This window comes from Artemia franciscana, chromosome 11 (genome assembly GCF_032884065.1).
Source record: "Artemia franciscana chromosome 11, ASM3288406v1, whole genome shotgun sequence".
Taxonomy (NCBI): Eukaryota; Metazoa; Arthropoda; class Branchiopoda; order Anostraca; family Artemiidae; genus Artemia; species Artemia franciscana.
In genome coordinates, this window is record NC_088873.1 from 27,806,135 (window position 1) to 27,821,732 (window position 15,598).

Genomic DNA, 15,598 nt, shown 5'->3' on the forward strand with positions numbered 1-15,598 from the left:
TCACATATAAAGGAAATGTTAAACCGGAGAAGAGCAGAAATGTTTACAATTTTCTGGAATAATGTAATGAGAATAAAAAAATTTGTCGTTATATAAAAGGGTCTTTTTATCGAGAATAATGCCCATTCTACATTATTTACAGAGCAGAGATTTGGGGACATGAGAAAGTAGCTCAGCTAGAGAGTATTAAATTAGGGTGCTTTAAGAGATTGTTTGGGCTGCATAGAACAACTCATTCCCAGTTTTTAAATGGCGATCCTGGTATATGGCCACTAAAAATTAGACTAGTCTCAATGATTAAATTTTGGTTGAGAGTCGTCCAGTTGCCGAGTGACAGATTGCTTTAAAGCAGCTTATTACAATTTACTCTCGTAGGGGAAAAAAAGATCATGGCCACTGAAAATAAAATATATTTTAGACAAAGCATTGTTTTCTTTTGTTTGAAATGAAGGTAGAGGACGAATAGATATAAATACAAATTGGAACAATTCGATTAAAAGAGTACTAGAATCAAATGATCCAAAAATCAGTGAGGAAATAAAAAAAAAATCAGAAACATTAAAGTCTTATAAGGATACTAAGGTGGTTTATGGGAAAGAGTTCTACCTTGAACTGAATTTGAAAGCTAGATATTCATCATTATGGATGCAGCTCAGGGCTAACTGCCTGCCAATAAGTGCAAGATTTAAAACTTGACAGTGGGACAAAGGTAAGTGAAAATCAGTCACATCATTACAATTTATAAACTTTCGGACATAAATTAATTTTGCACTGTAGTCGATATCCTATTTGTATAAAGCTTATATGCAGCGACTGTTTAATTAATTAATTAGCCGCCTTGTAGGTCAACTGACCTTGTAGGTTCAACTGAAAGAACAGGTAATTATACTTTAACAGTGATCTTAGCAAGATATATAAATAAAAACATTTACATTTTGGACTGGATTTTAAATAAAGTAAGTCTCTTTTTCCCTTGTATAATTTCCATTGTATGGTTCAAATATTTACAGACATTAAAGATATATGTTATATATAACACAAAAAATCACTCCATTACAAATTTGGAGTCATCGTGAAAAGGAGATGATGTTGGTACAATTGTTAGGATAAAAATTCCACTTTTAAAGTTTTCTACAAAATATGTTGTTTTTACTTACAGTTGCAGCCACAAACTGTTTGAAACAAGCTACATAATAAAAAAAGACATAACTTCACTATTCTCTTAAGTGCCTTGAAATCAGGTTTACCTACATCCGTCTTCTGTGCAAAGCTTGTCAAAACATATATCAAAATTTTTTTGTTAAATTCCTGTTAACTGTATTTTGGCACACAGAAGATTTTAAAACCCATTTATTATTATTCTTTTCCTAAGAATACAAAGAAAAAACAAGAGTAGGAAGGAGATTTACAGTTGACTTACCAGCTTTGTACAACGCTAAGGATCCCTTTCCTTGCAGCAAAAAAAAAAAAACGAACGTATTAAATGTTAAGAGTGCAATGGGACACTGAAAAATAAATTTAGAGACTATTGATGATGATAAATGGCTATCCAAAAATCACGATGTTAGAATTAGAATCATGCATATTCCAAACATTCAATCATAACCCTGGCTCTCCCAGATTAAATAGGGTCGAGAACGGAAAGCCTTGGATTACGTAAGGAAATTCCTCTTAAAAATAAAATCCAAACTAAAAACTTTTCTTTCAAAATGATAGCGTTTTTACAAGGAAAACAAAAACAAAACAAAAACCAATAGGATTGATGTTTCAAAAGAACATTACAAAACTTGCAGAGAAAAGGATTGGCCCAAATGAGGTCCCAGGAAGTTGATCTCAACTTCCTACCTCCCCTACTTCCGTAACTGATAGGCTGCAAAGACTATGTGGACCAATCTCGTCTTTAATAAAAGTTCAATTTAAGAGTCACCTTCCCCCATACCACAATCCTGGTTAGAACCTGGACTTCAGAGTAGTTATCCCCTTTTTGGATTTAAACCGGCCCATAGGTGCTAATCTTTTCTTCTGCTACTTTTTTCTTTCTTTTTTCTTAAGACATTTCTTTTTCGTTTTTTTAAGATATCTTTTCTTCAAGGCGTTATTCTTCGTGATTTCTCAAAAGGGAATGTTTACTTATGTTAAGGATGAAATACTCACACGTGACATGCTAGACGAGGGCCCCGTGGGGAAATTCCTGCTTGTAACTGAGGGCACACATGTGGATGAAGGTGCACACGTGGGTATTACTTGATGATGGCGCAAATGTGGGGTGTACGTAATGATGCTGCACACGTGGGATGTGACTCGATCTTACACATGGGGTTGCGTAATGAATGGGCGGGTCATATGTGAGTGTTATGTAATGACAGCGCACACGTGAGATGTGATGCAATCCTACACGTGGGTGTTACATAATGATGGCACACATACCGTTGTTACATAATACTTCAAGAGATGTTTTTTTTTCGGAATTTATTTTTCTTTCAAGGTGTTTTTCTCAGGGAACCTTTATATTCTAATGACTATCGTCCCCATTAGGAGTCGAAATGGTCTTTTCCATTCAATGAATAGTGCCCTGGACAGCTGGACTATCTGAAAAGTAATATTTGAACGCCAAACTGAAAAGTAATATATAAACGTTAAAGTGAAAAGTAATATCTGAACGTCGAATTTGTCTCATGTTATGCATTGACATTAAAAGAATGGTGAGTGACCAATCCTTCTACCCTAGGATCTTACTTTCAATCCTAAAAAGAGTATAGGTATAAGCATCTTTGAAATATAAAAGGAAATTTGACATTCAAGCCTAGGCCATTCGTTTTGGTAGCAAAAAGACGAATATCTAATATCAAAATGATTTGAACTCATTTAGCCATCTCTGAACTCATTCATTCAGCCATCTAAGTAATTCCCCGTGGGGACTGATTTACCACCTAGGGCCAACATTTTCACGTAAGGTAGCGATAAACAAGGATTTTGGTTAATAACACTCAATACAATTCAGGTAGTGCTTAGAAACGCAAAGTGCTTTATCAAGTCTTCAAGTGGAAGTACTGAACAATATCATCAGAAAAATTCAAAATGGGTCAACACTAAGACTAAAAGAGAAAAAAAAAACCATGTTCATGCTCATCTAATTTTGTATTAATAGACCCTAACAAAATCAAAGAGTAATTGTAGAAACGAAGAGACTCCAAGACTTTGTATAGAAAGTAATTAACGCCTTCTAACACAGTTTCTCCCAAGTCGCATCATGTAGAACGGATGGTCATTGAAATTAGGAGCATGGCTCATTCGATTTCCAGAGCCTTTTTCGTGGGCTGAAAATCAGAGTGAATAAAATCACCCTCCTGCAAACATCCTGTATTCCCCAAGATACCAATGGGATCCAATTCTGAATGAAATTAGAATTTCAAAATTTTAACAAAACTGACGGAAGGCAGAAAATACTGAAAAAAAAGCCTAAAACCATACGAATGGTAACTTCTCAAAAGAGACTTAATAGCCAACGAAATAGCGATAACTTAAAGACAGAGGACTTAAAACTCTTAATATCCAGTGTGAATGATCAATACACATTAAGCATACATTTCAAAAATTGCGCTTGATTTCATCAAAATTGGTACTGAAGATTTACGCAAGCTGAGTACAAATCTGAGGATAATACTGACATAGAAAAGTCAAAACCAGAAAACACTAATTACATACATGGCAAATGGCTTTTAGTTTCCACCAAATCAAGTATTTGAAGATTTCAAATCTTTCAAAATAGAAATTTGACACTAGACATCTAAATCATGGCATGTTGTGTATATATTTTGTTGAGCAAAATGAATGAACTTTTAGAGATTTTGCGAGTTCAGGGTACTAAATTAGGTTTGAAAATTAATGTTAAGAAGACTAAGTCACTAAGGCTATGAATAAGTGAAGATGAAAAGCGGACGTTGGGTAACGAAAAGATTGACCAGGTGGGCACCTTCACTTAACCTTGGTAGTAGGCTATTATTAGTGAATACGGTGGAAGCACTGAAGATGTTAAAAGTAGAATAGCCAAGGCTCCAGATTTTTTTTTTCACAGTTAAAAAAAAGTTTGGAAGAATAAGAAAATAGGGGTCTGCAAACCAAGATTGGAATATTGGAAGCTACAGTGATGACAGTGGTCAAATATGACTTTGAAGCATGGGCGCTCCGAAAAGTGTATGAATACTTGAAAGATGTTTTCCAGAGAAACTGCCTAAGGATTGTTTTGGGTAACCGGCCGACTAACTGTATTTCAAACAATAGGCTGTATGAAAAATGCTATTCAATCCAGCCTTCTACAGCTATAATGAAAAAAAGGTTGAGATGGCAAGGGCGCGTTCTGCAGATAAGGTTGACAGATTGCCGAAGATTGTCCTTTTCGGCCAACCATCTAGAACACACGGAAAGTAGGTCGTCCTCGTCTGGAGTGAGAGGATGTCATAAAGAAAGATTTAAAAGAAATGGAAACTTCCTGGGAGAGTGCAAAGAGGGAGGCTTAATAGATTGGGAAGGAGGAGTAACGGGCGTAGCTGTGTTGGCCTCAGGTGGCTAGGGGCTGCAGTGAGTTGTTAGTGGTAGTAGTAGTTAGTTGAATTAAGAGTCAAGTACAGATATGCAATCTGTATGACTCGTAGGTCAAAAGAGGGGCCCTCGAACTCGAGCCTAAAACACTAACAAACACATTAAAAATGTCGATGGTCAGAAGAGTGTAAGGTTGAAAATGTGTTTTTTTTACTTTAACACTTTTGCACTATAAGATACTTTGCCCCTACACAGATAAATGTCAAGAGAAACCAAAAGGTACTATGCGTTGCCAGGTAATCATAACAATGTATTCGCAATATCCTGGAAGCTTTGTTTCTATTCTTTTTAGGATGTATATATTCTTTGATAGTAATTTGTCTTCCTTTTAAATTTGAAACATTATATGATATTACTTCTGCTCATTTATGTTTTAATACAGCTCTTTATTTTCCTTTGAAAACGTTCTTCTTCAGAAAAAGCTTTCTTAAAATTAACCATAGATAGTAATCCAGCACGTTCTTATCACAATAAAATAATACTTCACAATGAAATCATCCTATTCAGTCCTATTTAATTCTATTTATCCTATTTAATCCTATTTTTAATCCTATCATAATTTAATCCTATTTAATTCTGCTCTTTTGTCTTTTAATAAAACTCTTTATTTTCCTTTGACAAGGTTCTTCTTCGGAAAAAGCTTAAGATTAACAATAGATAGTAATCCAGCAAGTTCTTATCACATAAAAAATAAGACTTCCTAGGGAAATCATCCTATTAATTTTCATGCCGTTGACCTTCCTACTAATGGTTCTGCATTTCGTTGAAAAATCTCAAAAACTGCTAAAAACGAGTTGAGATGTACATAATGATGTACATAATGATGTACATAAGACAAGGATTAAAATGGAACAAAGAAAGTAGTATGGCTGGGTTTCCAATTGGAGTCGTCGTATATTGAACACAACATACAACTTTCAATAATGTAGTGCATTTTGACTCTTCATGGGGTCTCTTTTCAAAATTTACACCGTAGGCTTAGGCTTATATCTGCAGCATTAAAGCAAGGAAAAATTGTAATACAGAACATAATGCAGGGACAGAACTGCTGAAGGTGTTTTTATGTCTATACTACAATAATAATCGTAATTTGCAAGCGTTAAAATCCATTTTGTAGCTACCTTGACAGTCTCAGTAAGCACTTTAGTTATATTCTACCAGCAGGTAGAATTCAGAAATGGGACTATATTTGCAAATGCTCTGTCTTTCATTGTGTGAGGTCAATAAATTCTTATAAACTTCATGTATGAGAACAAGAAGATATTAATATTTAATTTTTTTTTTTACAGAAGTCGTTTTTATTACATACATGGTTTCGGATGCCAACTACAACCCAAAAAAAAAACAACAGAACAAAAGTGCAAAAAAAAAAATCAAAATATTGTTTTGACTAAAATCGAATGAAAAAAAACGTCCCTTATAAAACATACGAGCCTCAATTGTAGATAATCTGTGTTTTTGGCCTCACCAAAATTCCTGACACTTACTTTATAGAAGGTTGGTGGATCGTAGTAATTGCGCCAAAGCCTGATACGGTCACAGCACCAAGGTGAAAACAATCAAAAAGTACAGGAAGGTGGTAGTAAAGTCCTTTGCTTGGAGAAAAATGAATCTGAAGAGCTCTTTGAGATACACAAATTATAGCTTGAGAGTCATGGATATCGTAACCTTGATCCGTAAACCACAGCTCCAATACTAAGGTAAACTCAGCTTTGGCGATACTTTCTTCCACCTACAATAAAAACAAAGTAGAATGAACCAAATAAAAGAAAGAAAAAGAAAATACTTTGCATTCCTCTTGAAGTTTGATGAGTATGAACAGCTATTTATTCCATTCAACACAGTGATGCCTTGACAATCAATTGATATTCAATGCAGAAAATTGATATAGTTCTAAAAAAACTTACTAACAAAAATATAAAACACGTTAATACGTTCAAGAATGTTAAATAACTAAATCTTAAAAAAAAAACAATTTTTTTTCAACTGAAAGCAAGGAGCAACGACAAAACTTATAACGAACAGAAATTATTAAGCATATGAGGGGGATCGAACCTCGCCAATACCTCGCTCTTTACGCTCAAGTTCGGATTTTGTCCCAATCCTTTAAGAATGACTCCTGAATCACAAAGGCCGTTTAATTACAATAAAGAGCTGCTTTGAAAATACGAAAAAAAACTGTAGCTAAACTTTAGCGTAAAGAGCGAGGTATTCACGAGGGGGACGAATTTCTGTTCGTTTTAAGTTTTAATGTTGCTCTTTACTTTCAGTTGAATTTTTTTTATGGTCGTTTTTGTTAATACTGGGAAATCCGGCTCCCCCTCCATGGGAAATTCCCTTTCCCCATGAAAAGATCCTCCCACGTAACCCCGCCAACCCTCTACTTAAAAAATTCAACCTGAAAACGTCTGTATACTTCCCCATAATTAATATTATACATAAACAATGGGCAAAGCACATAGCTTGCAGCCCTTCCCCCGGTGACTGTGGGGGTCGAGTCATTCTCAAAGACATAGTTATTGGGTTTTTCGACTGTGCTGAAAAAATTGCTATCTCAAAATTTTGATCGGGTGATTTTGGGGAAAATATGAGCGTATGAGAGATGCTAGCTACCCTCCAATATTTTTGGTCACTTAAAAAGAACACTAGAACTTTTGATTTCCAATCGAATAAGCCCTCTCCCGATCTTCTACGATCACTGGTTCAATATGGTCACCCCTAGAAAAAAAATAGTAATAAACACGTCTGTGATCATTCTTCTGAACAAAAAATACAAATACCACATTTTTATTTACATGGGAGCTTGAAACTTCTACGGTAGGGCTCTCTGGTATGCTGAATCTGATAGTGTTATTTCTGGGGGATGTTTTACCCCTTTTTCAACAGTTAGGTATATTTTGTCAGGCTCGTGACTTACCATGGGTATCAATAAATTTGATGAATTTCCCTATTTCTCGAATAAGCACCAAAATTCGATTCTGTTGATGTATCTATTGTTATCGACACTCTGTTTTTTAGAGTTACGGTTACTATTGAGCCGCATCGCTCCTTATGATCCTTATGGTCCAAAGGATCCCACTTGGTGCCCTTCTGTCAGGAATATTGAAAATCCTTGCTTGGCTTAGATTTTAATAAGGTGTAACACAAACCAAAGGTTTGAAATCAACTACCTCAAGAATATTAAAATACTAGCTTTGGTGAAAATCAAGCACTTTTTGTAAAATGCCAAGTTAGCATTTTACAATGTCAACCTGGGTCAGGTTAATGTAAATGCCAAGTTGGGCTTAAATCAAATATAATTTTTGAAATATACTCTTAGTGTTTCAAACCACATAAGTCATTTGTCGATGGAATATGCTCAATGATTAACATTTAACTATTAACGACAATTCACTAGATTTTCCCTGAATTGTTATTTGTCGATATAGGTGGAAAATGCCTATATTCACGAATTTAGACGGATGACAAAACATAAACTCGCCAAGGAGAGAGAAAACGAGGACAGTAACAACCAGTGAAAAATTATGCAAATATGTCGGTCAAGACCTCCGCTTGACCATCCTCAGTGTAGAATAAAACTGAGTAAAATATAAAAAACTAAACCTTAAAACAAAACATAAAACTAAAGTAAGATAACCCTTTCAGAGGAACGGTGAAACGGTAACTGGATAAAAATATAAGCCTAAATGGCATTTCTTAATTTCATCTTACGTAAAGCACTCTTGAAAGCTAATCACTTTCCAGATAGGGTATTATCAGAGATTGTATTTGATTGAAAAATATTATTTTGTGAACGGATTTAAAAGCGATCGGAATTAATAATTTCATCATAAATGGGACTTGGAAAAGTTTCTCTGGTGTCTCTATTGAGGGCAACCTTTAGGTGAATGTGCTTTTTTTTTCAACTACAAAGATGGAGTTCCTCTACGCCCAATTGCGGCTTTTTTTAGCTCTCCGGCTGCCAGATCGAGAAAATTGTTGTCCCCAATTTTTCGTCGACTTATGCAAACGCAAATTTCGTACATTAAAGATTCAGTTCAGCTTGTTGAAAAATTAAAAGTCTTTGAAATAAAAAAGATACGATTTTGGTAACTTTCAATGCCATTTCCATGATTACATCTTATAATATCAAAAAATGTGAACTTGCTGTTCAAAGGAAATTAGAAGATAATATTGAACAAATTGACTACAAAACACTATATATAGAAACTTTGATGCATGTCGTCCGTCTTTGCAATAGTTCTTCCTAATATTTCTGATACATTAACCAATTTTTAACCCAAATTATAGGTCTACCAATGGGTACGAGCCTTTCACCGTTTTTAGCAACTTTTTATGTGGAATCTATTGAAAACTCTGCTTTGAAAACTTTTTCTCTGAAACACCAGTTCTGGGGTCGGTCTGTGGATGATGTTATTTCTGTGCAGGATCATGGACATGAGTCAATTAACTCCTTCTAAACTAATCTAAACACTCTAGACTCTAACCTTCAGCTAGCTCACCTTAGAACTAGAAGATAACCAAAAATTTCCCTTTCTAGACATCTTAATTTTCAGTAAGTCTCTTAGCCTTGAATTTTCTGTTTATAGAAAACCTACGATAGGTATTTGCATTTTACCTCCAACCACTCTCACTGCATAAAAAAAGGAGTAGTTGTATCTTTGGTAGACCGCATAATAAAATATGCCCAGCGCCTCATATAGTCTCAGAATTGAACTATATTAGGGACATTTTATTTTACAATGGGTACCCCATAAATTAGTTGAAGCCATCATAGACAAAAGACGAAAAAAGGCAGAAAAGAATGCATCAACTCCACAAACCCCAACAGATATCGTTTCGTTGGAGGGTAATAAGAAAATTTTCACTGTTCTGTCGTATTAATTCCGATCGCTTTTAAATCCGTTCACAAAATAATATTTTTCAATCAAATACAATCTCTGATAATACCCTATCTGGAAAGTGATTAGCTTTTAAGAGTGCTTTACGTGAGATGAAATTGCAAAATGTCATTTAGTCTTATATTTTTTTTCCAGTTACCCTTTCATCATTGAAAGGGTTGTCTTATTTTAGATTTGTGTTTTGTTTTAAGGTTTGGTTTTTTATATTTTATGAGTTTTATTCTGCACTGAGGACGGTCAAGCAGTTGTCTTATTTTAGATTTGTGTTTTGTTTTAATGTTTGGTTTTTTATATTTTATTAGTTTTATACTGCACTGAGGACGGTCAAGCGGAGGTCTTGACCGAAATATTTGCATAGTTTTGTTTTATTTTTTCACTGGCTGTCATTGTCCTCGTTTTCTTTCTTCTTCACGATTTTATGTTTTCTCATGATTAGCCAGTGTGGTCTCAGAAATTATTTAGGCGGGTGGTGTGTGAAAGAGGGTTCATGGACCAGAGCCTTCAAGTTATACAGATTGAAAATTATTACACGACTCTGGTCAAAACGCGGTAAGTATTCATTTAAAAATAAAGTTTTCTCCCAATTTCTGAATCTGACATAAACTCTGAAATTTAAAGTTGATACAAAATATTAATTCTTTATTTCAAAATAACGTTTCATTTCCGTCAAACTAGATATTTAAGAACTTCGGAGATCCTTCGCTTCAAATCAACCAAAAGCCTTACAGTTTAGAAGTCCAAAATTGGAACATATTTGGCATATAGTTCATGCTTTTCTTGAAAACAATGGCAATGAAGTGCAGCAGAGGTTGTTAATTACAAACCTGAAGCTGGTATTACCCCAAAATCAAAACATATTTGGTATATATTTCATTGTTTTCTTTTCACAAACACCGGTAAGGAAACGCACCCGAGGTTAATAATTACAAATCTGAAGTTGGTATTACTCTTAGTTCAAATTTTAACAAGGCCAATTTTGTGGTCATAGAGCTTTAATTTTCAGGGAGAAAGGAACTGAGAGGTCACTCCGTTATGTGACATTCAGGTCTATTGAGAACCAAAGGTCACTACTAACATAGACATCACTATTATTCTAAGTTTCATCATTATCGACGTTATTGAAATCGTCGACGGTCTGCATTATCGTCATCATTACCAGCATCAGCATTGCTAAAGCCGAAAATATAGCCCTCCACAAAACCTGAATTATTACTGTCAACGCGTTCTTCTCTCTTGTTCTTTAATTAGGCACCCAATTAACTTTAACCTTTTTCTTGTTGGCTTGAATTTTAATCTATTTGGTCATCAAACACTTATTTGGCACTAAATTGATTCAAAAAAATTAGTTTCATTTGTGGATATATTAGTATACAGCCCAAAACCAGCAATTGGTTCTTTGTGGAGGTATGCCATAGCTGCAAGGCATATGGTACAATTAAGCTTGCTAACTGAACGTTTTAGCATCAACTCCCAATATGGGGTAGACATTCTCTTCAGGTTCTGCTATGAAATCGAAGTAATGTTTTTTCCTTCTTGTCCATTGAATTGGATAGTAGAAGAGAACAGGATATCTCAATTGGTAAGGGGCCTTCCAACGATTCTGTATGAGAAAAAATCTCAATTAAAGCTTCTGTAGCTTTGTTGCATTCTAAGATTGACATTTTGCTGACATTTAATCATTTTTCTTCATAATTAACAATCAGTTTGGAGAGAGCATGCAGGTTAAGAGTCAATGGTTTGAGGCCTGTTAATAATGAGATTGCAGCTTTTAATTTTGATAAAACGACATAGCCCTTGTATTGCAATATAGTTAGTTTTTAAGTACAAGGCAGATAACTTGTTTCTGCTGATACCAGGGCTGCTAGAATAGGAAGGTCAGAGTCCTTAGATTTCCTTTCAAAATAGTTTTTTGTTCAGAAAATGTAAGATCTTTGGAGACTGATAATGGTAAACCGAAAACAGACTATTATGTACATATAAAAAGCCTTCTAAAGCATTCGAACTATAAGCCTAAATTGAAGAAAATTTTGTCTTGGAGCAACTACAGAGTCCAATACTTCTTATTTATCTATTTTGCCATTTGTTATATTTCGTTTTTCAGAAAAAATTATTCTGAATAACACAATTTGGCCTCATGACTTTTCTGGAGTACCAAAGTAGTCTCTCTTTACTTATCATAACCTTAAAATTAAAAATGTTTCTCACTACTCACTTCCTCACTGTTGTACTTTATTTTTAGAAAACTTATTCTGTAATAACGCAATTTGGCCTCATGATTTATCTAGAGTAGCAAAGCAGTCTTTTTTACTTATCATCACCTTCAAATTAAAAATTTTCCTCACAAGATATTTTTTTTTAATGCAGTTCTCAACTTTTGGTTACTATAGGCTGTGGTTTGCTCAAACATACCTAAACTTAGCTTTAAGATTATTTTATCATTGGTTCTGTAAAATTGAGGATAGTACTATGAGCATCACTTGTTTTCTTATTAAGCCAGAATCCTAATTGACTGACCAAAAACTGTTTTTTAGGATATTTTTTCTTGCTTTTGCGCAGTGTTCCAATAGATATAGATTTCCATCTGTCACAATATAGTTTGTAAAGTTTTTCTTCCATAAATTTAAAAATTTTAAGAAGAAATAGTTACACTTATTAAGGATCCAAAGCAGCAGTTTTAAATTTGGATCAATGAACTTGCATATTTTGATGTGTACATTTTCATCCTTGTACCAAGCTCTTCAGTATTATTATACCTTGATGGATATAGACAGAAATTCAAACTGCAATATAGGTTTTGTAAGACTATGCTTTAGTATATGGATCAATATTAAAACAATAGCATTCAGAACTTGGCAGATAGTAAATTTACAAATTCAATTAAAAAAACAAACATCATTCATGAAAACCAAAAAATAGTATATGATATGATCCATAAACATTTTTCTTATCCTCCAAATAGTTATCCTTTTGTTCTTTGTAACCTCTTATTTTAGCCCTCTTTCATCTTAAAAGTTTCAAATGGATTGTTTAAAAGTTGCAGGCCAACTACAGTACCTTAAAATAAAAGGATAATAATGAGGCTAAAATGAAAAAAAATACCTTGGAGCTATCCACAAGTATATTAAGCTTAAAGACAGCCAAGTCATTGAGATATACATCTTCAGATTTGTACAGTATCTGAAACGTCTTTGATATTAGATAGCCAGAAGTTACAACAGCAGGGTAAAGTATTGAATTGATTGCATTGGCTCTTTTGTTCGTGACCTGCGTTGTAATTGGACGGTTTTTAAGTGTAACTTCACATCTGGATAGTGTTTTTGCCGAAGTTCGAATCGTTGATCTAATTTGATAAATGCTAAAATAAGACAAGGGGTGAATAAACAAAGCCAATGGACCTGAACAACGCGGGTATCAAACTCATTTGCTTTTCATGTCAAGAAGTTAGTACACATACTACCATTAATGAAAGTTATATTGACTAACACTAGCCTTTACTATGTCTTAACGTTCAATAGAAAAAGAGATTTAGCCCCATGAGATACTGCATATACCTTGATACTGCCTCCAAGTAACCTTATAATCCTGACCAACAATAAATCTTTCCTGTTAAGTTTTATTAATTTTCATCTTGTTATATTAAAGTTTCATTGCATGCATAATTCATAAATTAGCTTTGAAAAGAAATTAAAAATAAAAAACAAGTTGTTTTCCAAATAAAATTGAAGGCTGAAGGTATGACTGCGTAATTTTTTGCACCCAGTAAAGACTGGCCTCATCTTTGCACCCTGTCACCAAAATTTCAAAGGTTAGACTTGGCTCATTTTCAACCGTTCTAACACCTAGCTTGTTTTGGACTAAGTCAGACCTTCACTCGTTTTTACATTAATTCAAGATTTTGCCTGTTTTGGCATCAAGATGGAGAATCTTTTGAATATTCTGGTTTAAGCACGATACAACATGCCCACCTTTCTACTAAAAATTTGGTGATGGAGGGTGGGAGGGATAGTGAATCCCATTTTATCCCTTATCCAACCAGATATAAATTCTTGTCATGATTTTGGTTTAAAAAAGTACAACAGGCCCAACTTTTCAATCAAAACCCATATGTGAAGAACAGACCACTTGTACATATTGGGGTGTGAGGAATATTGCCCCTGAATTATGATTTCTTGACCTTTCAATTATCCTGAGTAAAATAGCTGTCTCAAAATTAAGACTAGGACTAGGGGTGCTTGGGGGTAAAAAGGGCATGAAAAGGGGAGTCTTCTCCAATTACTTTCAACTTTAAAAGAGTGCTAGAACATTCAACTTCTGATCAAATGAGCACTCTTGAAAGCTTCTATAGAAAAATATTCTATATAAACTAGCAAGGAATAACAATATTAATGATTCATACAACACATCACTTTTTAATTCTTTAGTGACTCTGCTGAAGAAAACAATGGCATGAAGCTTAATTCCAAGTTTATACATTAATTTATCCCAATGAGGATGATTTTTCTAGGAGACCATCCATATTACAATATTACAAGATAAAAAAAACTTGTAAAATAGTAGCTTATGTTTGACTTGAAACTAGAAAAAGCAAACATTAATAAAACTCACCCTCTTTGGAATAAGTCCACATTATAGAATTTTCCAAGTTCAACAAAAAACTCTACAGAAGCTTGAAGATCTCCCATACTTTGGTATGAACTGGCCAAACTGTGTCAACTACAAAATAAAATTAAAGCTTCAAACCACAAAATCAGTAAGACTTAAATGAACACAGAAAGACACTTAAAATATGTTAAGTTTTAGCATTATGAGCATGTGGTTTAAGTGAAGACAGCTCACTAATGCTTAGACAAATTCAGCATGTCCCTAGGTTACAACTTAAAACCTATATCCCCAGTCTGCAGGGTTGTGTCAAGTCTGGAGACATTGTTATATGAATCTTTGGACAATTTTGGACAAAATAACTATCTCAAAATTTCGATTGGATTCATTTGGAGAAATGACATGGGGGACTGCATGCCCTCTGATTACATTTGACTCTTATAAAAGAAAAAAAAATTAATTTCCAATCAAATGAGCCTCCTCCTAAGTTCATAAGACCACCTCTTCCATGAAAACCTTATATGTCCCCAAGGCATAACTTACAATACTTGCCCCCAGGCTGTGGAATGGGGGGGGGTGTCAATCCTGGAGTTTTGTTGCACAATCTTTGAACTAATTTGAACTAAATGGCTATCTCAAAAATTTTAATGGACTTCTGATCTTCTGTCTTCTGATCACTTATTACTCTTAAAAAAGAAACTAGAACTTTCAATTTCCAATAAAATGAACCTCCTCCAAAGTTTATACAGCCACCCCTTCATAAAAACCTTGTATGCCCCTGGGGCATAGCTTGCAATACTTGCACTGGGCTCTGGGGGTTTGTGTTGACCTTGAAGTTTTTATCTGATCTTTTTTTGAACAACATTTTGATTCGGACCATTTTGAACAAAATTTTGATTCGGACCATTTTGAACAAAAGTGCTATCTTGACATTTTGATTGGCCATCTTGAATTGACATTTGAGGGAAAGAGGGAATGGGGCGTGGCAGTTGCTCTCTAATCAGTTTTGACTTTTAAAAAGAAAAATAGAATGTTAAATTTCCAATCAAATGAGCCTTCTCCAAACTTTATACAACCACCCCTTCCATAAAAATATTGTATGCTCCCATTGCATAACTTACAACACTTGCCTCCAGGCTCTTGGGAGTTGTGTCAACCCTGGAGGTTTTGTTATTTGATTTTTGCACTATTCTTAACAAAATGGATATTTTGAAATTTCAATCAGATGCATTTGGGAAAAAGAGGCCATGGTGGAGGGGATCAAGCTGCCATCAGGTCACTTTTGACTCTTAAAAAGAGAACTAAACCTTTTAATTTCCAATCAAATAAGCTCCCTTCAAATTTTATGCAACCACTCTTTTTATAAATACCATGTATGAACCCAGGGCATAACTTATAACACTTAACCCTGGGCTCTGGGGGATTATGTTGACCCTGAATTTTTTATCTGATCTTTGAAATATTTTGAACAAAATGGCTATCTAAAAATTTTGATCAGA

General features: G+C 34.4%; 1 protein-coding gene across 2 annotated transcripts in view; it reads right to left on the reverse strand.

Moving 5' to 3' along the window:
* The window catches only part of LOC136033038 (protein FAM135A-like), a 67,339-nt gene that overhangs the window by 41,152 nt on the left and 10,589 nt on the right, over positions 1-15,598 (reverse strand). Inside the window, exons 2-5 of one of the 2 annotated variants that reach the window (XM_065713599.1) lie at positions 14,106-14,213; positions 12,600-12,855; positions 6,087-6,331; positions 1,421-1,450 (exon numbers count right to left, since the gene is read on the reverse strand). In XM_065713599.1, coding sequence (XP_065569671.1) covers positions 1,421-1,450; positions 6,087-6,331; positions 12,600-12,855; positions 14,106-14,182 — 608 coding nt within the window. In that variant the 5' untranslated portion in view covers positions 14,183-14,213. The remainder of the gene's footprint in view (positions 1-1,420; positions 1,451-6,086; positions 6,332-12,599; positions 12,856-14,105; positions 14,214-15,598) is intronic. The other variant, XM_065713601.1, reaches the window with a different exon arrangement.